Source organism: Trachypithecus francoisi, unplaced genomic scaffold (assembly GCF_009764315.1).
Source record: "Trachypithecus francoisi isolate TF-2019V2 unplaced genomic scaffold, Tfra_2.0 Lachesis_group2, whole genome shotgun sequence".
In the NCBI taxonomy this organism is placed as follows: Eukaryota; Metazoa; Chordata; class Mammalia; order Primates; family Cercopithecidae; genus Trachypithecus; species Trachypithecus francoisi.
The window spans coordinates 157,385,080-157,410,148 of NW_022681465.1; the positions used below are offsets into that span (position 1 = coordinate 157,385,080).

General features: G+C 41.4%; 1 protein-coding gene across 2 annotated transcripts in view; it reads right to left on the bottom strand.

The window, feature by feature from the left end:
* Positions 1-9,743: 9,743 nt before the first annotated feature.
* The window catches only part of DDX46 (DEAD-box helicase 46), a 79,025-nt gene continuing 63,699 nt past the window's right edge, over positions 9,744-25,069 (bottom strand). The window contains exons 19-24 of one of the 2 annotated variants that reach the window (XR_004430059.1): positions 22,549-22,725; positions 21,422-21,640; positions 20,208-20,352; positions 14,116-14,189; positions 12,009-12,532; positions 9,744-11,692 (exon numbers count right to left, since the gene is read on the bottom strand). Coding sequence is in view for 1 of the 2 variants with exons in the window: in XM_033181176.1 (XP_033037067.1) it covers positions 12,485-12,532; positions 14,116-14,189; positions 20,208-20,352; positions 21,422-21,640; positions 22,552-22,725 (660 nt within the window). In the remaining variant the exon portion in view is untranslated. Of the gene's footprint in view, positions 11,693-12,008; positions 12,533-14,115; positions 14,190-20,207; positions 20,353-21,421; positions 21,641-22,548; positions 22,726-25,069 lie in introns of those variants that run through there. The other variant, XM_033181176.1, reaches the window with a different exon arrangement.

The window sequence follows — 25,069 nt, forward strand, 5'->3', positions numbered from 1 at the left end:
AATAAAAACTCTGGATACCAAGGCTCAGATGAGATTCCCAGATGGGTGCAATTGCTTATGCCTGTAATCCCAGCACTTTGGGAGGCCGAAATAGGACTGCTTGAGCCCAGGAGTTGGAGGTCACCCTAGGCAACAATATAGGGAGACCCTGCCAATACAAAATAAATAAATAAATAAATAAATAAATAAATAAATAAATAAAAGCCAGGCATGGTGGCACATGCCTGTGGTCCCAACTACTTAGGATGCTGAGGTGGGAAGATTGTTTGAGCCCATGAGGTTGAGGCTGCAGTGAACCGTAATCACATCACTGTACTCCAGACTGAATGATAGAGCAAGACTCTGTTTCCAAAATATAATAAACCAGGCATGGTAGTTCATGTGTGAAATCCCAGCATTTTGGGAAGCTAAGGTGGGAGGACCACTTGAGCCCAAGAGTTTGGGGCTACAGTGAGCCATGATCATGACACTGTACTCAAGCCTGAACAAGAGAGCAAGACCTGGACTCAAAAAATATACGAATGAATGAATAAATAAATAGGATGCTGCTAAGGCCTAACACTTACCTGTTCTTTTTTTTTTTTTTTGAGACGGAGTCTCCCTCTGTCACCAGGCTGTAGTGGGGTGGTGTGACCTCGACTCACTGCAACCTCTGCCTCCAGGGTTCAAGTGATTCCCCTGCCTCAGCCTCCCGAGTAGCTTGGACTATAGGTGCACGCTACTACACCAGGCTAATGTTTTCTATTTTAGTAGAGACGGGGTTTCACCACATCGGCCAGGATGGTCTCAATCTCCTGACTTCGTGATCCGCCTGCCTCAGCCTCCCAAGTTGCTGGGATTACAGGTATGAGCCACCGCACCCAGTCACTTACCTGTTCTTAAGGTTAAGTTACTCTAGGCTGGGTGCAGTGGCTCACACCTGTAATCCCAGCACTTTGGGAGGCTGAGGCAGGCAGATCACTTGAGGTCAGGAATTCGAGACCAGTCTGACCAACATGATGAAACCCTGTCTCTACTAAAAATACAAAAAAAAAAAAAAAAAAAAAATTAGCCAGTTGTGGTGGCACGCACCTGTAATCCCAGCTACTCAGAAGGCAGAGACACGAGAATTGCTTGAACCTGGGAGGCGGAGGTTGAATTGAGCTGAGATTACACCATTGCACTCCAGCTTGGGTGACAGAGTGACATTGCACTCCAGCTTGGGTGACAAAAAAAAAACAAAAAAAAGGGTAAAGTTACTCCTTAAATTTAACCCTTGCATTAGTATCTACAATAGCAGCATCCTCTTTCCAGTCCCTTCAGCTGCAGAGTGCAAATAACGAAAGCAGTATTGACATATTCTAATAATGCTGCTTGATACGAGCAGGCCAAACTGAAAATTAAAATACCATGTATGTACCACAAACTACATCTTCTATATAGTATTTATTGTTACCAGACAGGCAGGCTTTGGAGTGAAGATAGATACGGACTTAAATGCTAGGTCTGCCACTTACTAGCTGTGTGACCATAAACAATTCAACAAGTATTTATTTTAGTTTTTTGGAGACAGAGTCTCGCTCTGTCCCCCAGGCTGGAGTGCAGTGGCGCAATCTCGGCTCACTGCCAAGTTCCGCCTCCTGGGTTCACACCATTCTCCTCCCTCAGCCTCCCGAGTAGCTGGGACTACAGGCACCCGCCACCATGCCCGGCTAATTTTTTGTATTTTTTAGTAGAGATGGGGTTTCATCGTGTTAGCCAGGATGGTCTCAATCTCCTGACCTCGTGATCCACCCACCTTGGCCTCCCAAAGTACTGGGATTACTCAACAAGTATTTATTAAATGCAAAACTGAGGATACAAAATATAAGACATAGACTCTGATCTCAGGGAGCTCATATTCCATTGAAATCACTGAAATGGACAATCAAATAGATCACTGGAATTTGGTGTTAAGTGCAACAAAAATGGTGGGCCTGATGTTTTTAGAAAAGTAACTCAGATTGGCTTTTTTTTTTTTTTTTTTCAAGACAGGGTCTTGCTCTGTTGCCAGGCTGGAATTCTGTGTGTCATCATGGCTCACTGCAGCCTCAACTTCCCCAGGCTCAGGGGATCCGCCAACCTCAGCCTCCGAAGTATCTGGGACTATGGATGTGTTCCAGGCCAATTTTTGTATGTTTTGTAGAGACAGGGTTTCCTCATGTTGCCCAAGCCGGTCTTGAAGTCCTGGGCTTAAGCGTTCCTCCTGCCTTAGTCTCCCAAAGTGCTGGGATTACAGGTGTGAACCACTGTACCTGGCCAGATTGGTCGTAATGAGGTGCTATAGTACACACAATACATATACGATGTTCTGTCAAATGCAGAGGCTTTTTCAAGGGCATAGGTATTTATCAGCACTTCATTTGCAACAAGACCATACTTAAACAATTTTTTTTTTTGTAGAGATGAGGTCTTGCCATGTTGCCAAGGCTAGTCTAAAACTCCTGGCCTCAGGTGATCCCCCAACCTGAGCCTCTCAAAGTGCTGAAATTACAGGTATGAGCCGCTGTGCCTGGAGTACACTTTTATTTATTTGTTTGTTTGAGATAGTCTTGCTCTTTCACTTAGGCTGGAATGCGGTGGCGTGATCTCGGCTCACTGATTCTCCTCTCAGCCTCCGAGTAGCTGGGATTAATGGTGCCTGCTGCCACGCCTGGATAATTTTTGCATTTTTTAATAGAGACAGCGTTTCATCACGTTGGCCAGGCTGGTCTCAAACTGACCTCAGGTGATCCGCCCGCTTTGGCCTACCAAAGTGCTGGGATTACAGGCGTGAGCCACCGCATCCGGCCTGGAGTGCACTTTTAAACATCACACTACTCCACTTATCTCCCAACATTTTTTCTTCAAAAGTATACATCCTTGAAATACAATTTGTATTCAGTATAACATTTTTCATTGTTTCTCCAAAAGGATCAGCCTGGCCCAAGGTAGGCCATATCACATAGGCAAATCACCAGTGAATTAGGCTTTTGAATGATAGTGATTATATAAACATGAATAAAAGGAATATTTGTCTCTATCTGGAATTTGGCTGCCTCTAAAGACCTTTCAATTGAGGGTACAAGTGTTTTTGGGTTTTGCTTTTTTTTTTTTTTTTTTTTTTTGAGACGGAGTCTCGCTCTGTCACCCAGGCTGGAGTGCAGTGGCCGGATCTCAGCTCACTGCAAGCTCCGCCTCCCGGGTTCACGCCATTCTCCTGGCTCAGCCTCCCAAGTAGCTGGGACTACAAGGCGCCGCCACCTCGCCCGGCTAGTTTTGTATATTTTTAGTAGAGACGGGGTTTCACCGTGTTAGCCAGGATGGTCTCGATCTCCTGACCTTGTGATCCGCCCGTCTCGGCCTCCCAAAGTGCTGGGATTACAGGCTTGAGCCACCGCGCCCGGCCAGGGGTTTTGCTTTTAAATAGAGATGGGGTCTCCCTGTATTGAGCAGACTGGTCTTGAACTCCTGGGCTCAAGCAATCCTCCCACCACTGCCTTGTAAAGTGCTAGGATTACAGGTGTGAGCAACCACACCCAACTCAAGTGTTCTTAAATATTTTCATATACATAGGAAAAAAATGAATCTTGCTTTCTAGATTTTAACTTACCAGTAACAGCTGACTGTCCCTGCTAAATATATAGCTTTATATCAATACTAAAAAGAAAGATAGGGTCTTAGTCTGTTTTAGCTGCTATAACAAAATATTGGATGGATGGCTTACAAAAGACAAAATTTTATTTCTCTGGAAGCTGGAAAGTCCAAAGTCAAAGTACTGGCCGACTTAGTGTCTGGTAGAGAGCCAGCTTTCTGGTTCACAGACAGCTGTCTTTTTTTTTTTTTTTTTTGCTGTGTTCTCACATGGCAGAAGGGGCAAGGGAGTTCACTGGGGTCTCTTTTATAAGGGCACTGATCCCAGCAGCCCTGATGACATAATCACCTCCCAAAGGCCTCCAAATACTATCAAATTGGGGATTAGATTTCAACATCATGAATTTGGGGGTATACACAAACATTCAGTGTATAGCAGAGAGCATAAGAAAGTCTACCCCTATTCACCCATTATAATAATAGTGCCAGCCAACATTTATTGAAGGCTTACCATATGCTAGGCACTATTTTTACATGCTTTAAGCATATTTATGCTTTAAATGTATAATTTCACCTCATCCTCATAACAATCCTAAAATGTATGTATTATATCTGAATTTTATATATGAAAAAACAGATAAAGTGGCCAGGCATGGTGGATCACGCCTGTAATCCCAGCACTTTGGGAGGCTGAGACGGGTGGACCATCTGAGGTCGGGAGTTCTAGACCACCCTGACCAACATGGAGAGACCCCCGTCTCTACTAAAAATACAAAATTAGCTGGGCATGGTGGCACATGCCTGTAGTCCCAGCTACTTGGGAGGCTGAGGCAGGAAAATCACTTGAACCGGGGAGGCAGAGGTTGCAGTAAGCTGAGATTGGGCCACTGCACTCCAGCCTGGGCGAAAGAGAGAGACTCCATCTCAAAAAAAAAAAAAAATTAGCCAGGGGTGGTGGCACGTGCCTGTAATCCTAGCTACTCCGGAGGCTGAGGCAGGAGGATCACTTGAACCGAGAGGCGGAGGTTGCAGTGAGCCCAGATTGCGCCACTGCACTCCAGCCTGCATGACAGAGTGAGACTCTGTCTCAAAAAACAACAACAACAAAAACAAAAACCTTACGCAAAATAAAATGTTAAAGAAAGGATGAGATTTAGAAAGAAAAAAGAAAAATAAGGCCAGGCGGGTCCAGTGGCTCACGCCTGTAATCCCAGCACTTTGGGAGGGCAAGGTAGGTGGATCATCTGAGGTCAGGATTTCGAGACCAGCCTGACCAACATGGTAAAACCCTGTCTCTACTAAAATTACAAAAATTAGCCAGGTGTGGTGGCAGGCACTTGTAATCCCAGCTACTTGGGAGGCTGAGGCAGGAGAATCGCTTGAACCCAGGAGGCAGAGCTTGCAGTGAGCAGACATCAAGGCCACTGCACATCAGCCTGGGCAATAAGAGCAAAACTCCATCTTAAAAAAAAAAAAAAAAAGCTTCTCAATGACCAGCCAGACATCAGGATGTAGAAAATAAATAAATGAGTATAGTCTTCTCACTAACTTATTTTTATTTAGAAAAATATATCTTTCATTTTAAAATATTTACTTAATACATATGGGTTGTTAGTTTTGTATAAATATTCTACAACTTAAAAAAAAAAAAGGAAAAATAGATCCAGGTGTGGTGGCTCATGCCTGTAATCCCAGTAGAGGAAGGATTGCCTGAGGCCAGGAGTCTGAGATTAGCCTGGGCAAAATAGCAAGACCCCACTGCTACAAAAAATAAAAAATTAGCCAGGCATGGTAGCACACACCTGTATAGTCCTACTTACCTATTCAGGAGGCTGAAGTGGGAGGATCACTTGAGCACAGGAGTTTGAGACTACTGTGAGCTATGATCATGCCACTGCACTCCAGCCTGGGTAACAGAAAGAGACCCTGTCTCTAAAAGTAAAATAAAGAAAAAAAAAAAAACAGAAGCTTCGAAATTTTCTTCCTGCTTTTCTTTTTCTTTTAAGATGGAGTTACTCTGTCACCCAGGCTAGAGTGCATTGGCACGATCTGGGCTCACTGTAACCTCCCCCTCCTGGATTCAAGCAATTCTCCTGCCTCAGCCTCCAAAGTAGCTGGGATTACAGGCGTGTGCCACCACACCCTACTAATTTTTGTATTTTTTTAGTAGAGACTGGGTTTCACCATGTTGGCCAGGCTGACACTCCTGACCTCAAGTGATCCACCCACTTCAGCCTCCCAAAGTGTTGGGATTACAAGTGTGAGCCAACACGTCCGGCCTCTTCCTGACTTTCAATAAATTACTGTCACGTACCCCACTTTGGAGACCACAGCTTTAGTTCACAGGCAGTCAAATTCCAAGAGCAAAAGTGAAGATTACCAGTATTTCTCAAACTTAAATGTATATCATAGAATGAGTACCACCCCCAGATATACTTTTTTTTTTTTTTTAAGACAGTCTTGCTCTTTTGTCCAGGTCGGAGTGCACTGGCATGATCTTGGCTCACTGCAACCTCTGCCTCCTGGGTTCAAGCAATTCTCATGCCTCAGCCTCCCGAGCAGCCACCACGCATACCACCACGTGGCATTTTTTTTTTTTTAAACAGAGTTTAGCTCTGTCACCCAGGCTGGAGTACAGTGGTGTGATCTTGGCTCACTGCAACCTCTGCCTCCCATGTTCAAGCGACTCTCCTGCCTCAGCCTCCCAAGCAGCTGGGACTACAGGCACAGGCCACCACACCAGCTAATTTTTTTATTTTTAGTAGAGACAGGTTTCACCATATTGGCCTGGCTGGTCTCAAACTCCTGACCTTGTGATCTGCCTGCCTCAGCCTCCCAAAGTGCTGGGATTACAGGATTGAGCTACCGTGCCTGGCCTTATAGTTTTGATACAGACAGAATTTCATCACGTTGGCCAGGCTGGTCTCAAACTCCTGACCTCAGGTGATCCACCCTCCTCGGCCTCCCAAAGTGCTGGGATTACACGCATGAGCCACCGTGCCTGACCTCAGACACATTTTTAGGAGCAAAACTAGACCAATAAAAAGTTACAGAGGAATTTATGCTCTCTTTGAAGCTCCCAAGCATCCAGCCCCACCAAGCTTTCCAAATCCTGTGCCACAGACACAGGCTGAAGGCTGGTTTGGGAATGGGGAGGACTCTTTTCCAAATTCAACAGTATGCTTTTGGGAGTATCAGCTCCCAGAAGATTCCCTCAGGCAAAGGCACTGAGAAAAGATGCTGCCTTCAAGATTTCTGGGACTGGCTGGAAGGCACCTGAGAGCCTCCTAGGATTTCAGGCCAAAGACACTTTAACATCCAAAGTTGCTACAGAAGTGCCTGAAGTTGCCAGGCTCCTAAAAATCCAGTCACTACCACGTTCAAATGAAAACTTTTTCTGTACAAAGAACATGTTTTTCACACTGAATCCTCTCACATATCCCTTATTCCACAGTATGCAAAGTTGTGAAGAGAGACTAATATTCAAAACATGGGCAACTAGGTATTCCTATATATGAAAAATGATTAGTTTTTTAAATTCTGAAATTCTATCTTTTAAAGTAATCCTAACATGTGAGAGTAATGTTGAGTTCCAATTCCCCCAAAAGGTTAAACTTCCCTTCTTACTTCATACTTATTTTTTTTTCTTCCCAAAAGAACATGGTTAATGCGAAGTTAGAATTTCTTCTTTAAGGCTTGAGTCTGAAAAAAATCATGAACTCCTGTAAGTTGTTGCCATATTTGGAAGAGAACAAGTTCAGGAAAAATAATCAAAAGTAAATTCCTCACCAGTCATGTAACTTGACAGTATGCACTTACACACACATAGCAGCTAAACCATAAGGCACTTTTAAAGGGAAAGTCAATATCGTGGGGACTTTCTGAAGAGTACCTTTACACTTTCTCTTTGCATTCCTACTTGGATCCCTGCCTGAGAAAAATTATAAATTTATACATAATTTTAGAAGGCCTTCAAATATCCATAACAGTCAACATATCGGGAATTTTTACCTGGTAAGGGAAATGTAGCTGTCTTTAGCTCCAGAGAGCTGACCTAAGAGTGGAGCAGATGTTTCATTAACCAGTATGTAAGATGTCGCTATACTCCAAGTTAACCATCTCACTCCAGTAAGTTTGTTTTCTGATGGTTACACCCAAACTAAATAGTTAAGACTCTCCCTCACCCCTCTACATACATTTACTCTCTCACTCCTGATACTTAACACACATAAATAAACACAAATGCACCTTTTTAAAAGATAAGCTTTAGTACGCCAGAAGCAGAAGGCATGAGAAAATGTCAGTAGATTCCCATTCGTACGTAAAACTATGTACCAAAATGTGAAGAACTGACAGCTCTAGACTCAAATCTAAGTGGAAGAGTATTTGAATGGCCCATATTGGGGTAGCCACTCAGAACTCTTGCCTGCTTTAAGAACTTAGCATGATCTGGCCGGGTGCCGTGGCTCACGCCTGTAATCCCAGCACTTTGGGAAGCCAAGGTGGGTGGATCACCTGAGGTCAGGAGTTCGAGACCAGCCTGGCCAACATGGTGAAACCCTGTCTCTACCATAAAAATACAAATTCAAAATACAAATTCACCAGGCGTGGTGGTGAGTACCTGTAACCCCAGCTACTCGGGAGGCCATGGCAGGACAATCACTTGAACCTGGGAGGCGGAGGTTGCACGGAGCCGAGATTGTGCCACTACACTCCAGCCTGGGCAAAAGAGCAAGACTCCATCTCAAAAAAAAAAAAAAAAAAGAACTTAGTATGATCTATAAAGCAGCAAAATGGCACATTTTACTAAATAAAGTGTAGCTATTTATCCTAGACTTCATTTAGACAACAATTTCCTCACAATTTTAAACAATATACTAATCTGTCACTAAAGGACTTTGGCTGATGGCTTTATAAATCAAAGCATGGCACCAACAGTAAAAAGAGGTCAGAAACAGCTGAGTTACAACTTTGGCGGTTTTCCTAGTTTGTGCTTCCCAAGATTCTGCTGTATTACTCTGAAGCTGACTCCACAGCTAGCTGAATAAGATTTATAAATCCTAAGTATTCAATAGCTGGTTCTCCTTCAATTCTATACATAGGAACTGCCTGACTCAAAAGAAAGATTAGGCCGGGTGTGGTGGCTCATGCCCGTAATCCCAGCACTTTGGGAGGCCGAGGTGGGCAGATCACGAGGTCAGGAGATCGAGACCATCCTGGCTAACATGGTGAAACCCCATCTCTACTCAAAATACAAAAAATTAGATATGTGCTGTGGCATGTGCCTGTAGTACCAGTTACTCAAGAGGCTGAGGCAGGAGAACCACTTGAACCTGGGAGGTAGAGGTTGCAATGAGCTGAGATTGCCACTGCACTTCAGCCTAGGCAACAGAGCAAGACTCCGTCTCAAAAACCAAAACAAAACAAAACCAAAAAAGATTATCAGTCACATGTGCATTGTGTACACCAACAAAGGCAATGAGATATGAAATATATCAAATAGTAAAGTGTCCAAAAGGAGTAAAGGAGAACTTAGCTACTATTCTTTCATTCTACATATCCCTCCCTTTTTTTTTCTTTTTGAGATGGATTTGCGCTCCTGTTGTCCAGTCTGGAGTGCAATGGCATGATCTTGGCTCACTGCAACCTCTGCCTCCCAGGTTCAAGCGATTCACCTACCTCAGTCTCCCGAGTAGCTGGGATTACAGGCATGCGCCACCACGCCTGGCTAATTTTGTATTTTTAGTAGAGACAGGGTCGCTCCATGTTGGTCAGGCTGGTCTTGAACTCCTGACCCCAGGTGATCCGCCTGCCTCGGCCTCCCAAAGTGCTGGGATTACAGGCATGAGTCACAGAACCCAGCCTACATATCCATTTTGTAAGAGTGTCACTGTGGCAAAACCCCAACTGGCAAATGAACCTATTATTTCACCTATACTTCTCTTACACTAAATACAATGAACATAAAAGACTTAAGAGCTGTCTTCAGGAAGACATTTTTGGAACAGAATTATAAATACTTTGGGTAATAAGCTGCTAGAATTTTTTAAATAAAAATACAGAGAGTATAATATTTCTCTCACCAATATAAACAAAATTAGAGAAACAGAAGAAAAAGCATTTGAGGAAAGATAATTTTAAGAAAGTGCAGATTGAATTCAAATTAATTTTATTTTATAAGGAATTTAGAAAACATGAGCAAATATTCATATTAAAAAAACAAAGTCTGTATATCATTCAAATTTTAAGTCAGTGTGACACTAAAAAATGTACTAACAAAGTAATATGTTTCATTTTAGAACAAAATTGTATCAGTGGCTTATCACAACTGATATACAAACACAAAGAAAATGCTAAAATGATGTAAAACTGAATCTCAAAGTGATCCAGTTGGATGAAGGGAGCACCAATTATCATTGATGTGGGACTGCCATATATTCTATCAAAGAAAACAAACTACCACTAGGTGATAACGACTAGCAAATAAATAAACTAGAGGAAGGGAATGAGCCCACAATTCCTGGAATTTTACAGTAAGTGGTTGGTTTGTTTTTGTTGTTACATGTCTTTTGTCTGTTTTCTTCCTTCAAGAAATTAAGTGGATGTGTGAAGGATCCAAGAATACTTCCCAGGTATATCTTACTTTTTCAGGAAGAATAACTTTATACTGAAGAAATAATGATTAATATCCCTATCACTTCAGCTACTGAATATACTATTAAAATTATTTGTTTTAACAACTATAGTATGCTTTTTTTTTCTTTTTAAAAAACTGTAAGTCAAGAATATTTAAAGAATGAAAGTCTCTTCATTTAAGAAACACACAGTCGTCCTTTGGTATCCGAGGGGGACCGATTGCAGGACACCCCTTAAACCCCTCCCCTGTACCAAAATCCATGGATGTTCAAGCCTCTTATATGAAATGGCCTGCTCTTTGCATACAACCTATGCACATCCTCCTGTATACTTTAACTCACTTTTACTTAAAATACCTAACACAATGTAAATGTTATAGTAAAACTGTTTTACAGCTGCTAAACTGTATTTTAAATTTTTTACATTATTTTTTCTTCTTTTTTTTTTCTATTTTTGATCGGTGGTTGGTTTAATCTGTGGGTGTGAAACCCTTGGATATAAAAGGCTGACTTTATCTATTTAACTCCTGAAAAAAGTCCTTTTTTGAAAAGTGATAATAACATGAAGTTAATACATCAGGAGTCTTGAAAAGAATATTAGGTAATCCAATTATAACAATTTAAATTAGAATATTCAGGAACTGTATCTTGAAGGCTCAAAATAGAATTTATTTATTTGTTTGTTTGTTTGTTTATTTTGAGATAGTCTTACTCTGTCGCCCAGGCTGGAGTGCAATGGTGTGATCCTGGCTCAGATTCTCCTGGCTCAGATTCTCCTGCCTCGGCCTCCTGAGTAGCTGGGATTACAGGCGCCTACCACCATGCCGACTGATTTTTGCATTTTTAGTAGAGACAGTGTTTTGCCATGTTGTCCAGGCTGGTCTTGAACTCCTGATCTCAAGTGATCTGCCCACCTCGGTCTCCCAAACTGCTGGGATTACATATGTGAGCCACAACGCCCAGCCTCAAAAATACAATTTATGATTCCTTGTGAATTATATTTCACTAAGATGAAGCACATCTAAGTTTAAAACTTGGGTACCATTATGTTTCACAATTTTTGAGAAAGAAAATTCACAACCTACTGAATAATCCTGAAGAAAAATCAGATTAAAAGTAGTAGGATATTTGTAAATACAACATGTATAGATGTATAAAGAAACACTTTCTAGAAGGAAACGTTATCGTATTTAATATTTATAGGCTACACTCTTTCTTTTAAGGAAGATTATAAAAGAGGAGCTAGGTATGGAGCCAGAAGTTGTGAGGGGAACCTCAAAGTAGTAAACACTAAAACTCTTTGTACAGTTTTACACTCAGTGTAAAGAAATGCAAAAAATCCTTATACTATTAAATCTTTACTTGTATAAAAACCGAAATTAGTCCAACTACTTTTTGCCCATTTATGATGATAAAAATTGAAACAAAAACTTCAACCTATTTTGTAAGACTTCTATTATAACATTCTTTTTTTTTTTTTTTTTTTTTTTTTGAGACGGAGTCTCGCTCTCGCCCGGGCTGGAGTGCAGTGGCCGGATCTCAGCTCACTGCAAGCTCTGCCTCCCGGGTTTACGCCATTCTCCTGCCTCAGCCTCCGGAGTAGCTGGGACTACAGGCGCCCGCCACCTCGCCCGGCTAGTTTTTTGTATTTTTTAGTAGAGACGGGGTTTCACCGTGTTAGCCAGGATGGTCTCGATCTCCTGACCTCGTGATCCGCCCGTCTCGGCCTCCCAAAGTGCTGGGATTACAGGCTTGAGCCGCCGCGCCCGGCCCTATTATAACATTCTTAAATCCAGTTCATATTGTTCCACAAAGTCAGGTAACATTTAAGCTCAAGATGGGGACACAAAATATGATAGTGAATTTTACCTTTTCTTAGGAAATGATCACAATTTCATTGAAAGTACAGGATAAAGTGAATAGCCCCTTAACGACTTGTGTACTTTATTGTCTTCAATAGAAAGTTCAAATATTTCCATTTTTTAAACCTCTAGAATATTATCTGGACATTTAAAATATTGATATTTAAGTTTACATTAAAGGACATCATACTGTGAAAACAGGCCAGCTTTAAATATAGTTTGATTGTGGGGGTACTTACGGACAGATTTCTTTACCAAATACTAGTTTCTCGTATTTAAAAAAAATCAGCAAGACAGAATTTTAAAAATCTTAATTTACAATACATTGTAAACCGTAGACTGCAACTGCCACATCTATCAAAGACCAGCACAAGTAAAAATCTTTTTTCCGGATGTCTATAAGACTTTGTATCTTCCTTTATTTGTTGGTTGGTATGAATTTTGCTGTAATAGGAAATAAAAGATATGTAATCAGAGAAAGCAAAACTAAAAACAACAACAACCAACCAACCAACCAAACAAACAAACCCAAAAGGGAAATATTTAAGATCATTTCTTTTGCTAACTTATAAAACTATTGGTTATTTAAAATTTTAAATGTTAATATTACTGCACTGAGAAAGGAAAAACTATTCAGTAACTAATGATTTCTCTGTTCACTTAACTATTCCTTAACAACTATGTTTTGAAATCAACTTAATGGTGGTAGCATCTATGGGCACAAGATTCTTTTCTATCACTCCTTGTTGAAATAGTCTTAAGCACGTGATTGAACAGCTGTTTTACTTTTTCCCTCTTGTTTTGTGAACCCTCTTTTCCTTAAACTTCTAACCCCCCCGCCAAAAAAAGGAATGCTCTCTGAGGGGAGTTTTAAAAAAGCTCTCAGAAGTACACTTAGAGAAAAGACAACGTTTCCTTTCAAAGGAAATGTACACGCTGTAGGGAGTGTTCATAAGCTGCAACTGGCACTAAAGACACAAGGACATATCTACCTCCACTGGAAAGGCAGTCTGTAAAGGGCTTTTTCCAAAATCAAATTAAGTCATTGTTTAAGTTTAAAGACGCTGACAACACCATGTGTTGGCAAAGATGTAGAATAACTGTAATTTTCATACACTGCTTAAGTGTGAATTGATGTAACCTCTTTGGAAAACTATTTGGCAATACCTAGCCTATAATTAACAATTCTACTCCAAGGTATATACCCAAGAAAAAATCATGCTAATATATTCCAAATGCACATGGAATTATGTTCACAGAGGTGTTATTCATAAAAACAAAAAAGGAATAGCCCTCAAATCCAATATATAAATATAAATCAACTGTTATACATTCATATAAATATTATATGGCCATAAAAATGAGTGAATTATTGCTACATGCAATAACACGGACCGATCACCTCAAAATGTTGATTGAAGGAAACTAGATGCAAAAGGTGCAAACACGTGATTCCACTTATGTGGAGTTCAAAAATAGGGAAAACTAATCTATGATTTTAAAATTCACAATATGGGGCTGGGCACGGTGGCTCATGCCTGTAATCCCAGCACTTTGGGAGGCCAAGGCAGGTGAATCATGAGGTCAGGAGTTCAAGACCAGCCTTGCCAACATAGTGAAACCCCATCTCTACTAAAAATACGAAGTATTAGCCAGGTGTGGTGGCAGGCACCTGTAATCCCAGCTACTCAGGAGGGTGAGGCGGAGATTGCAGTGAGCTGAGATCGTGCCATTGCACTTCAGCTCAGATGACAGGGCAAGACTCCGTTTCAAAAAAAAAAAAAAAATTCAAGGTATGGTTTTGTTGCGGGGAGATGAATAGTGACAAGAATGGACACGGAGAAGACTTCTGGGATATTAGTAATGTTTTTTATTTCTTGATCTGGGTAGTGATTACACTGGTATGCTTATTACTTTGTGAAAATTCATCAAACTATATGTTTATGATTTGCATACTTGTCTGTATTTATATTTCAATAAAACACTTATTAAAACAAAACAAATGAAACTTTAAGGTTTTCACTCACCAGCCGGATCAGCTCTTCTTTTATGAGCCTGGTGATTTCTGCCTTTGCTTTCTGCACAGCCAGTTCATTGGCACCTGGTGATTGAGTGGAAAGCATATTATTCACATTACTAAAATTACATCGTGTTTACCCATATCACGGAGGTCCAGGAAGAAACACTGTAGGTGACTTTTAGAAACATTGTACTGCCTGCCAACATGGCCATTTAATGCCTGGTGGAACATTACCCACATTATATAATGGCTGCTTATTATTCTGATTACTTTCAGAGTTTCAAATGTAACCACTAAGGTCATATTATGTGTTAACAGTTCCTAGTATGGTGACTAAAAAGAGTGGAATAAAAAGACTATTAGCAATTTGTCCAGAAGATAGTAAGAGAAGGCTACAGGGAAATATAACTTCTTTGGTTTATTCATTTAGCAAGTATTTATTAGACATTTATTATTTACACTGAAGTCTGCAAATGTTTCAGAAGGGTGACGTATGAACAAAATCTTTAAAATGAAAGGAGGACTAGCCATTTGGAGGGAGGAAAGATACCAGGAAAAGTATTTTGCAAGGAGAATTACATGTGTAGTGGTACAGAGTTAAGACAAGCATGCTTAATTACTGAAGAGTAAGAGAAGTGTAGCCTTGTTGGAAAACGTGTGAAAGAACACGGCAAGATAGCTGACTAGATGAGGCAGGCTGCAGACATTCATTCACAGTTATTAATTTCATAAACATTAAGCACTCACCTCTCACATACTGTGAGAGATTTAATATATAAAGAACAAATTCATGCTCTTTAAAAGCTTACAGGCCGGGCGCAGTGGCTCAAGCCTGTAATCCCAGCACTTTGGGAGGCCGAGACGGGCGGATCACGAGGTCAGGAGATCGAGACCATCCTGGCTAACACGGTGAAACCCTGTCTCTACTAAAAAAAATTACAAAAAACTAGCCGGGAGAGGTGGCGGGCGCCTGTAGTCCCAGCTACTCGGGAGGCTGAGGCAGGAGAATGGCGTAAACCCGGGAGGCGGAGCTTGCAGTGAGCTGAGATCCGGCTACTGCACTCCAGCCTGGGCGACAGAGCGAGACTCCGTCTCAAAAAATAAATAAATAAATAAATAAAATAAAAGCTTACAGATTAGCAAAACAAACTTGTAAAGACATTACAACAGGATGAATAGGAAGTAGTTTACTAAATTCACTTTTAAATACCACTTTTAGGAAGCTTTTCCTGCCTCTTTGAGGCAGTTAAGTGTTTTCTTCTTTAGTGCTCTCACAATATTGTATTTATACCATCACAAGAGCACATTTTTGAGGTAGAATGGACAAGATATTTTTTCTGATGGGATGCGAACAGTGGAAAAAAGAAACAAGATACTAAGAGCTGGCTGGCAAGTGAAAAAAGGCAGAAGTAATAAAAGAATATATTGATTCCAGGAGGAAAAACAGGTGTTTTTGGACAGTGATACTGGGTGAAATTTAATTCTAAAATTGCTGTAGTTGAGGTGCTCATTGGACATCCAGTTGAAAATATAAATGAGGTCAATGGAAATATGGACTAGAAGTTTAGAAGTGGCAGAGATCAGAGAGCCATCAAGGGTAGGCTGGGTAGAATCTGGAGCCAATAGACAATGTCAGTGACTAGGTAAGTACAGATAGGCACCACATTGCACACTGAGAAGAGAAAAAGAGCTTAATCAAGGAAAACTAAAGACTGAAATGTCTAAGAATAAAAGGAGCACTGGGTCTGCAATATAGAGAGCTATATTTTTATCATTTTGTATATTTAAAAAAACACACAAATGAGGGAAAGATTTATAACAAATTAGAAAATTTCCCCCCATATTAGAAATGAGTAACTTTTCTGTCCCCAGAGAGAGACAGAGACAGAAAGAGAGACAGAAACAGTTTCACGACAGGAAGGAAAGAATCAAGGCTATGGCTATGAAGTCATAGCAACATATCTAATTTAAATCCTCTACCACCACTAGCCACGAACCACAACATTATAAAACTATGTGGGGAAGGTAAGTGCCAGAAGGGAAGAGAAACGGAAGAATCAAGACCCAGTCAGACTGAAAATTACAACAAAAATGAAATTTAGGAGGAAAACACATTGCTTGGTATGAGTGAAGTTTGTTGATACTTTTGTGCAACTTTAAAAAGGAGGAAAATGACACTCTAACCTAGATTTAACTGGTAAATTAATTTTCCTACTTTTGTCAGAGCCCAACAATTTTGACCACTTTAAATTCTGACTTATGGAACTTCTTGTAATAGGTTACATATGTTTATAAGCAGCCATGAAAAAAAGGGCATTTCCTTTCATTGGTCCTAAAACAACTCTGGCTGCTTTTAAGGGATTCCCCACTAGTAAAAAGAGAGGGTCATGGAATAGGCTATATAAATTATACAGGCTGACTAGGCATGTAAGTCCTTTCTGTTCTTCCCTTTGCCTGGTGGGATGCCTGGAGCTGCTGACCCAAACAGAGCCTCCAAGGAGCCAGCCAGGCAGTGGGGTCCCTCCAATTACAGAACTAGAAACAAATGACACTAGGCTCCTTCCACAGTAGCAACACCTGTTTTCATCCTGTTAAGTGTTTGAGTTTGGAGTTTCAAAAAGTAAATGATCCTTTAAAAAATCTAATTACCTCTGAAAATTCTAAAAGCTTTAGATCATTTATATTACCAAACCCTAGCTCTTATTCAGTATCATTATATTTCCCTTTTTTTTTTTTTTTTTTTTTTTTGGAGATGCAGTTTCGCTGTTTTTGCCCGGGCTGAAGTGCAGTGGCGCCATCTCAGCTCACTGCAACCTCTGCCTTCTGGTTCCAAGTGATTCTCTTGCCTCAGCCTCGCGAGTAGCTGGGATACAGGCTCCCGCCACCATGCCTGGCTAATTTTTGTATTTAGTAGAGACAGGGTTTCACTATGTTGGCCAGGCTGGTCTCAAACCCTTGACCTTGCGATCCGCCTGCTTCGGCCTCCCAAACTGCTGAGATTACAGGCGTGAGCCACTGTGCCCGGCCATTATCATTATATTTCTAGATTATTCTTAAGATTTGCTTTCAACAAAGTTGCCTTTTTACTGGGGAGACCTGCTCAGATTATTATAAAAATTAGATGTTATTTCCTGAGTGTAAATTGACAGCGGAGACAAATGACCAGAACCATTCCGGATGAAAGGAAAACTACATCAGAGCTGTGGAATCAGTGAATATCTCACTTCACATCACTTGGTAGTAAAGATGTGTTCTGATAAAGTTACACATAAATTGAAGTTTGATATATCAATTATACCATACCAAGCAAACATTGCATTTAAATTAATAAATGAATTACGAAAAGAATCCTTTTTCAAAGCAAATAATCGTGTCTCTCATATACCTCTTTATAAGACAAGCAGTTAAAATATTGGCCGGGCGCGGTGGCTCACGCCTGTAATCCCAGCACCTTGGGAGGCCGAGGCGGGTGGATCACGAGGTCAGGAGATGGAGATCATCCTGGCTAACATGGTGAAACCCCGTCTCTACTAAAACATACAAAAAATCAGCCGGGCGTGGTGGCGGGCACCTGTAGTCCCAGCTACTCAGGAGGCTGAGGCAGGAGAATGGCGTGAACCCAGGAAGTGGAGCTTGCAATGATCCAAGACTGTGCCACTGCACTCCAGCCTGGGGGACAGAGTCTCAAAAAAAAAAAAAAAAAAAAAAAAAAAAAACCAGAAACAAGAGTAAATCAAAATGGCACACAAGAAAATATTGCTCTGACAGGTGGGGCGCAGTGGCTCACATCTGTAATCCCGGCACTTTGGGAGGCCGAGGCAGGTGGATCACCTGAGGTCAGGAGTTTGAGATCAGCCTGACCAACAGGGTGAAACCTCATCTCTACTAAAAAAACAAAAACTAGCTGGGCATGGTGGCGGGGGTGCCTGTAATCCTAGCTACTCAGGAGGTTGAGGTACAAGAATTACTTGAACCCGGGAGGTGGGAGTTGCAGTGAGTCTAGATTGTGCCACTGTACTCCAGCCTACACGACAGTGAGATTTTGTCTCGGAAAGGACAGGACAGGACAGGAAAAGGGAAAAGGGAAAGGGGAAAAGGGAAAAGGGAAAAGGGAAAAGGGAAAGGGAAAGGGAAAGAAAAAGGAAAGGAAAGGAGAAAGGAGAGGAAAGGAGAGGAGAGGAGAGGAGAAAGGAGAGAAGAAAGGAGAGGAGAAAGGAGAGGAGAAGGGAGAGGAGAAAGGATAGGAGAAAGGAAAGGAGAGGAGAGGAAAGGAGAGGAGAAAGGAAAGGAGAAAGGAAAGGAAAAGATTAACACAAAAAAGGCAGTAACAGATCTTTTATAATGCAGGCATTTACAGCTAAAAATTTCTCTCTAAGCACTGCTTTCACTGAATCCTGTAAGTTTCACTGAAGACTGTATAATGGTTAAAATGGACAAACTTTTGCTATATGAATTTTACCTTAATGTAAGTCTTAAATAGCAAAACACTGCTACAGATTTTAAAAATAGTTCCAAATGGAGACAGTACAATCAAAAAGTAAGAGGTCCAGCCTGGCCAACATGGTGAAACCCCATCTCTACCCAAAAATACAAAAATTAGCCAGGTGTGGTAGCACATGCCTGTGGTTCCAGCTACTTGGGAGGCTGAGGCACGAGAATCACGTGAACCCTGGAGGCGGAGGTTGTAGTAAGCCAAGATGGTGCCACTGCACTCCAGCCTGTGCGACAGAGCGCTGAACCCTGTACTGACAACAATGTTATGGTGTCAAGGAAATGAAGCCAGAACAGATGGTTCTATTATCTAACAGTCTAGTTCTGTCTTGCTTCCATTACACATGATGCCAGAAAACAAAAAGGAAAACCACTTAAAATGTCAATAACAAAGATGTTCAGATTAAACATAAATAAAGTAGGCAGGGCACGGTGGCTCATGCCTGTAATACCAGCACTTTGGGAGACCAAGGCGGGTGGACCATGAGGTCAGGAGTTCGAGACCAGCCTGGCCAGTATGGTGAAACCCTGTCTCTACTAAAAATACAAAAATGAGCCTGGCATGGTGGCGCATGCCTATAATCCCAGCTACTCGGGAGGCTGAGGCAGAAGAACTGCTTAAACCCAGGAGGCGGAGGTTGCAGTGAACCAAGATCATGCCACTGCACTCCAGCTCTGGGCAACAGAGCAAGACTCCGTCTTGGCGGAAAAAACAAAACAAAACAAAAATCAAAAACATAAATAGTGACAGGGTTGTCCTACTATGCAGCGGAGTGACACATCAGAAAAAATAAAATAGGCTGGGCACAATGGCTCATGACTGTAATCCTAGCACTTTGGGAGGCTGAGCAGGGGCGGGTCCCTTGAGCTCATGAGTTCGAGACCAGCCTGGGCAACATAACACAACCCCTTCTCTACAAAAAAGACAAAAAAAATAAGCCAGGTGTGGTGACACATTCCTGTAGTCCCAGCTACTTAGGGGTGTAGGGTGTTGAGGGGAGGATCACTTGAGCCCAGAAGGTTGAGGCTACAGTGGGCTGAGACTGCACCACTGTGCTCCAGCCTGGGTGACAAAGTAAGACCGTCTCAAAATAAATAAAGATGGAAATTGCCTCTGGAATGAATTCATTCATGAATGTACGAAATAAAGTTAAAAACCAAACCTGGTTGCTGTTAGATAATGTATTTGTCTACTTGTTATTTTGTTAAAGGTATAAACTTTCATGGGCATAATTTCACAGGCAATATCTGCCTAGATAAACATTCATTAAGTGGACTAATACATTTGATTTACTTCCCAACCTAAACTTAGGCCAGAGTATTCCACTTACTAGAAGCATAAACAGGTCAGTCCTTAAAATGTAAGTTTTATTTTAATTTTCAAATTTGACTAAATTGCCAAAACTGAGTCTCACAAACAGATCATTGACCTTTGCATGTGTACTGAAATTCTTCTAAATAAAGACCTCAAATGTCATGAGATTTTTTTTTCAGAGGTGTTCCTTACTTTCAGTTCTCTCTAGAATTTACCTCACATGCTCTTTGCGTTTATTACATCTACATCAACCTTGATCTAAATTCAAGATTGAAACAACCAACAATACATACTTTCAATTGCCAAGTAAATCTTCCGCTCGCCTTCCTTGGGTTCTTTACCAGGAGGGAAGTATGTTCCTCTGATTGTAATTGCAGCTTCAGAGTATTCACTGATCCTCTGCAGAGCTTCCTTAGAGGTAACTTTCCACCTAGCAGTCTAAAAGAAAAGGTAAGGAAAAGAAAAACCACTTCACAACAGGACAAAAAAATCCAGGAGTGCTGACAATGACTAGGCTGGCTGGTATCATATTATGGTCAGTATTTTTTTTTGAGACGGAGTTTCGGTCTTGTTGCCCGGGCTGGAGTGCAATGGCACAATCTCAGCTCACTGCAACCTCTGCCTCCCGGGTTCAAGCGATTTTCCGCCTCAGCCTCCCGAGTAGCTGGGATTACATGCATGCATCACCACGCCAGGTTAATTTTTGTATTTTTAGTAGAGATGGCGTTTCTCCATGTTGGTCAGGCTGGTCTTGAACTCCTGACCTCAGGTGATCCACCCGCCTTAGCCTCCCAAAGCGCTGAGATTCCTAGGCGAGAGCCACCAGGCCTGGCCCTATGGTCAATATTGAGATCACTATTGGCCGGGCGTGGTGGCTCATGCCTGTAATTCCAGCACTTTGGGAGGTTAAGATAGCGGATCACCTGAGGTCAGGAGTTTGAGACCAGCCTGACCAACATGGAGAAACTCCATCTCTACTAAAAATACAAAAATTACTCAGGCATGGTGGTGCATGCCTGTAATCCCGGCACTTTGGGAGGCCGAGGTGGGCGGATGACCTGAGGTCAGGAGTTTGAGACCAGCCTGACCAACAGGGTGAAACCCCGTCTCTACTAAAAATACAAAAATTAGCTGGGCATGGTGGTGCATGCCTGTAATCCCAGCTACTTGGGAGGCTGAGGGAGGAGAATCGCTTGAACCCGGAGGCAAAGGTCGTGGTGAGTCAAGATCGCACCATTGTACTCCAGCCTAGGCAGTAAGAGCAAAACTCCGTCTCAAAAAAAAAAAAACAAAGATCATTATTAATACATACCTGCATCATAAGTTCATTTAGAGCCTAATGTACCTTGAACATATTCATAAAAATCAAATTTCTATTGTTATATCCTCCATTTAGGTAAAAACTGAAGGAGCTACTAAAATGTTCATGGGTTTTAAAGATGAGATTTTTCCTCCTAAAGAAGAGTTTCTACTTCACAATAAAAAAAGGTTTAAACCTGTTACTTGCCTGTGGGAAGTCATTGATCTCTAATTCTTCTTCATATCTCTTAAAAGATTCATTCTGTCCACCATCCTGTCTCTCTTCTTCTTGTTTCTCTAAAGGCACATAATTGAGCTTGGCATTGATCTTTTCAGCAAGTTGTTCTGCAATGGTTTTTGCAGAAACAGTGGGAGCCAGAATGGTGCCACCTCTAAGAATTGCATTGGTGGCCTGTTGCATCACATCCTATAGTTAAAGAAGACTTAGTTAAATCTCAAATGAGGGCAGAGACAAGAGTATGGACCCCACCACAAATTATTCTCTGCAAAGCTACTAACTTTGTATGCAAGTGTAATAAATAAACACCTTTCTAAGGCATAGTCTCATTGATATGTGTGATTTAGCAATATACATTTATAATATAGTTTAAAGTATCTCCCTGTGGATAAGAAAACTGGAGAACATTCAACTCTCTATTAAATATTCTACTAGATCATAGAGATGTAGTTGATAATTAGCTAACTCTTGATGTCAGACACAGTAAATATTTCCAAAATCATCTGCATACTCTAACTCCTAGGAGTTTCCTTCGAATTTGAATGTTTGTACTACTACCATCACTGAGCTCCTTCATCTCTATGACCCAACCCAACATTACAAACATTATAGTTAATGACAGTCTCAAAAGCTTCAAAATAACAAATAAGCTTCCAAGAAAAAGATAACATGTGAAATATTTAAAAATCACATTTCTCCATTGTTTAAGCCCATATGAATTTGAGTCATGTAACTGGGTGTTTGTATATCCAGGGAGTTGTGTGCCCAATAACCTACCCAACAAAAGCAGATAAAGAAAGAAAAAGAGAATTATTAATACATCTTTAAGATTTTGTTAAGACCCATCAGAATACTACTCTATAAAACTACCTATGGCTAACAGTTAGAAATTCTAGAACAGGCATAAAGTCCTCAGTTAATAGCACTAGAGAAATCATCCAAATGCAATTATCAAAAAGCTCTGTATTGAGAATGTTAAATTCTCACAAACTCAATGTCTAGGACAACTTGTTTACTTGTGCTCAACATAATTCCTGAAAAGTAAAATAAAAGAACTTCTTAAAAGTATTGACTGAGACTTGGAACAAATTACTTAATACCTGAGACTCGATGCCCAAATTCTTCTGGGCGTTGATTCTGAGAGCCAATCTCTTAGCAATTTCTAATTTCTCAGCATTTCCTGCAGTTGGAGCAGGAACACTTGATGTTCCAGGAGCAGCCATATCCTTTACTCTCTTCTTTGAATTAAACATGCTTTCAATTTGCTCATCAATCTAGATCAAAAGAAAAAAAGACTAGTAAAAAACTGAACTAGAAATACCAAATTAAGTTATTCTACAGAAATAAATAAGGAATGTTTCCACCAAAAGGCTGGAATCAGATAGTTGTATTTACACAAATCCTACTACACAGATCAGTGGGACAATATACCACCTATTTGTTAAAAGTCACGCTTCATTTTCGTCTATGGTGGGGAGAAAAATAGAAAACAGAGAAACAACACTGCATGAACCACGTCATCAGACTCCTAAGAGGACCAGAAACTTCATCCTTGTTCAACAGATGAGGAAACATGTGCTGTCAAGACAGAACAGCCAATACGATGCAGCTGACTTGCCCCAGGGCTCAGGCCTTGAGACCAAATTATACTGCAATGAAAGAGGCTGGAAAAAGGGCTATAACTCAAGGTCAGTGGCCAACTAAAAATATAGTCAATAATTCTCAGGGGGAGTGGTATAACACGTTCCTAAGGCAAAACTCTCAAAACTCTTCCCAACCCATAAAATCCAATTGGATTTGCCTTAAAAACTGGCTAACCGAACCCGAAAAGGCTTATTCCCTTATCCCTTTGAATCAAGAAAGCAAAGAAATGCAGGTTGTTTCCCCATCAAGGCAAGTGCCATGATGAAAGCTTCGCTTTGACAGGAATCACGTGAGCCCTACTGCTATGTGCATTTCTTTTTCTTTTTCTTTTCTTTTTTTTTTTTGAGACGGAGTCTCACTGTGTCACCCAGGCTGGAGTGTAGTGGTGCAATCTCGGCTCACTGCAAGCTCCACCTCCTGGGTTCATGCCATTCTCTCGCCTCAGCCTCCAGAGTAGTCGGGACTACAGGTGCCCACCACCACGCCCAGCTAATTTTTTGAATTTTTAGTAGAGACGGAAACCGTGTTAGCCAGGATGGTCTCGATCTACTGACCTCGCGATCTACCCACCTCAGCCTCTCAAAGTGCTGGGATTACAGGCGTGAGCCACCGCGCCTGGCCTGCTATGTGCATTTCTTTTTAAAAATGTCTTTTGCCCAGCAATGACTACTGATATCACTGACTACAGAAATACAAGCCCCTTCAAAAATTTACATTAGATTAACAAAGCTGTATCTTCTAGATCTCAAATGCACAGAAAAGCTTATTTAGGGCTTAAAAATCAATTGGTTAATTTACAACGCTCTTTTACTGAAATAAAAACAGTGCATTTAGCTTTTGTACTTTTTTGAGACAGGGTCGCCTCTAACTCTCAGGCTCAAAGGTTCCTCACACCTCGGCCTCCCAAGTAGCTAGGACCACAGCGTGCACTACCATGTCCAGCTAATTTTTAAACAACTTTTTATAGAGACAGGGTCCCACTATGTTGTCTAGGAGGGTCTTGAATTCCCAGACTCAAGCTATCCTCCCACCTTGGCCTTCCAAAGCGTTGGGATTACAGGCCATGAACCACCACACCCAGCCTTAGATTCTTCTTAAAACATTTATTACCTATTAAAGGGTTATAGTTATGGCCAGGCATAATGGCTCATACCTATAATCCCAGCATTTTGGGAGTCCAAGGCAGGAGGATTACTTGAGCCCAGGAGTTCAAGACCAGCCTGGGCAACATGGCGAAACCGTGTCTCTACAAAAAACATAAAAGTTAACCAGGCATGGTGGCACATGCCTGTAGTCCCAGATATTCAGAAGGCTAAGGTGGAGAATCACCTGAGCCCAGGAGGTCGAGGCTACAGTGAGCCAAGATCACGCCACTGTACTCCAGCCTGGTTGACAGAGTGAGATCCTGTCTCATAAAAACAAAACAAAACAAAACCTCCAAAAGACATCAGCAGGGGGTTAGTTATCAACTAGTTTTAAAACTCAACATTTACCTGAGTAAAACTGTTTTAAATTAAATAGCATTCATGGTATTACAATCTGAACAAATTCATAAAATCAGGAATGGGGGAAGTATACAATGCTAGCTGGCAGAGCTAACCTTACTGTTGATTTTATTCATGTTAAGTACTGTTTACATTTTTCATAAAATTATATATTATTTTAACACCCAAAGAAACAATCACCATTTGTTATCATGAGATTTTAAAAAACAGTTAAAAAGGCCGGGCGCGGTGGCTCAAGCCTGTAATCTCAGCACTTTGGGAGGCCGAGACGGGTGGATCACGAGGTCAGGAGATCGAGACCATCCTGCCTAACACGGTGAAACCCCGTCTCTACTAAAAAATACAAAAAACTAGCCAGGCGAGGTGGCGGGCGCCTGTAGTCCCAGCTACTCAGGACGCTGAGGCAGGAGAATGGCGGGAACCTGGGAGGCGGAGCTTGCAGTGAGCTGAGATCGCGCCACTGCACTCC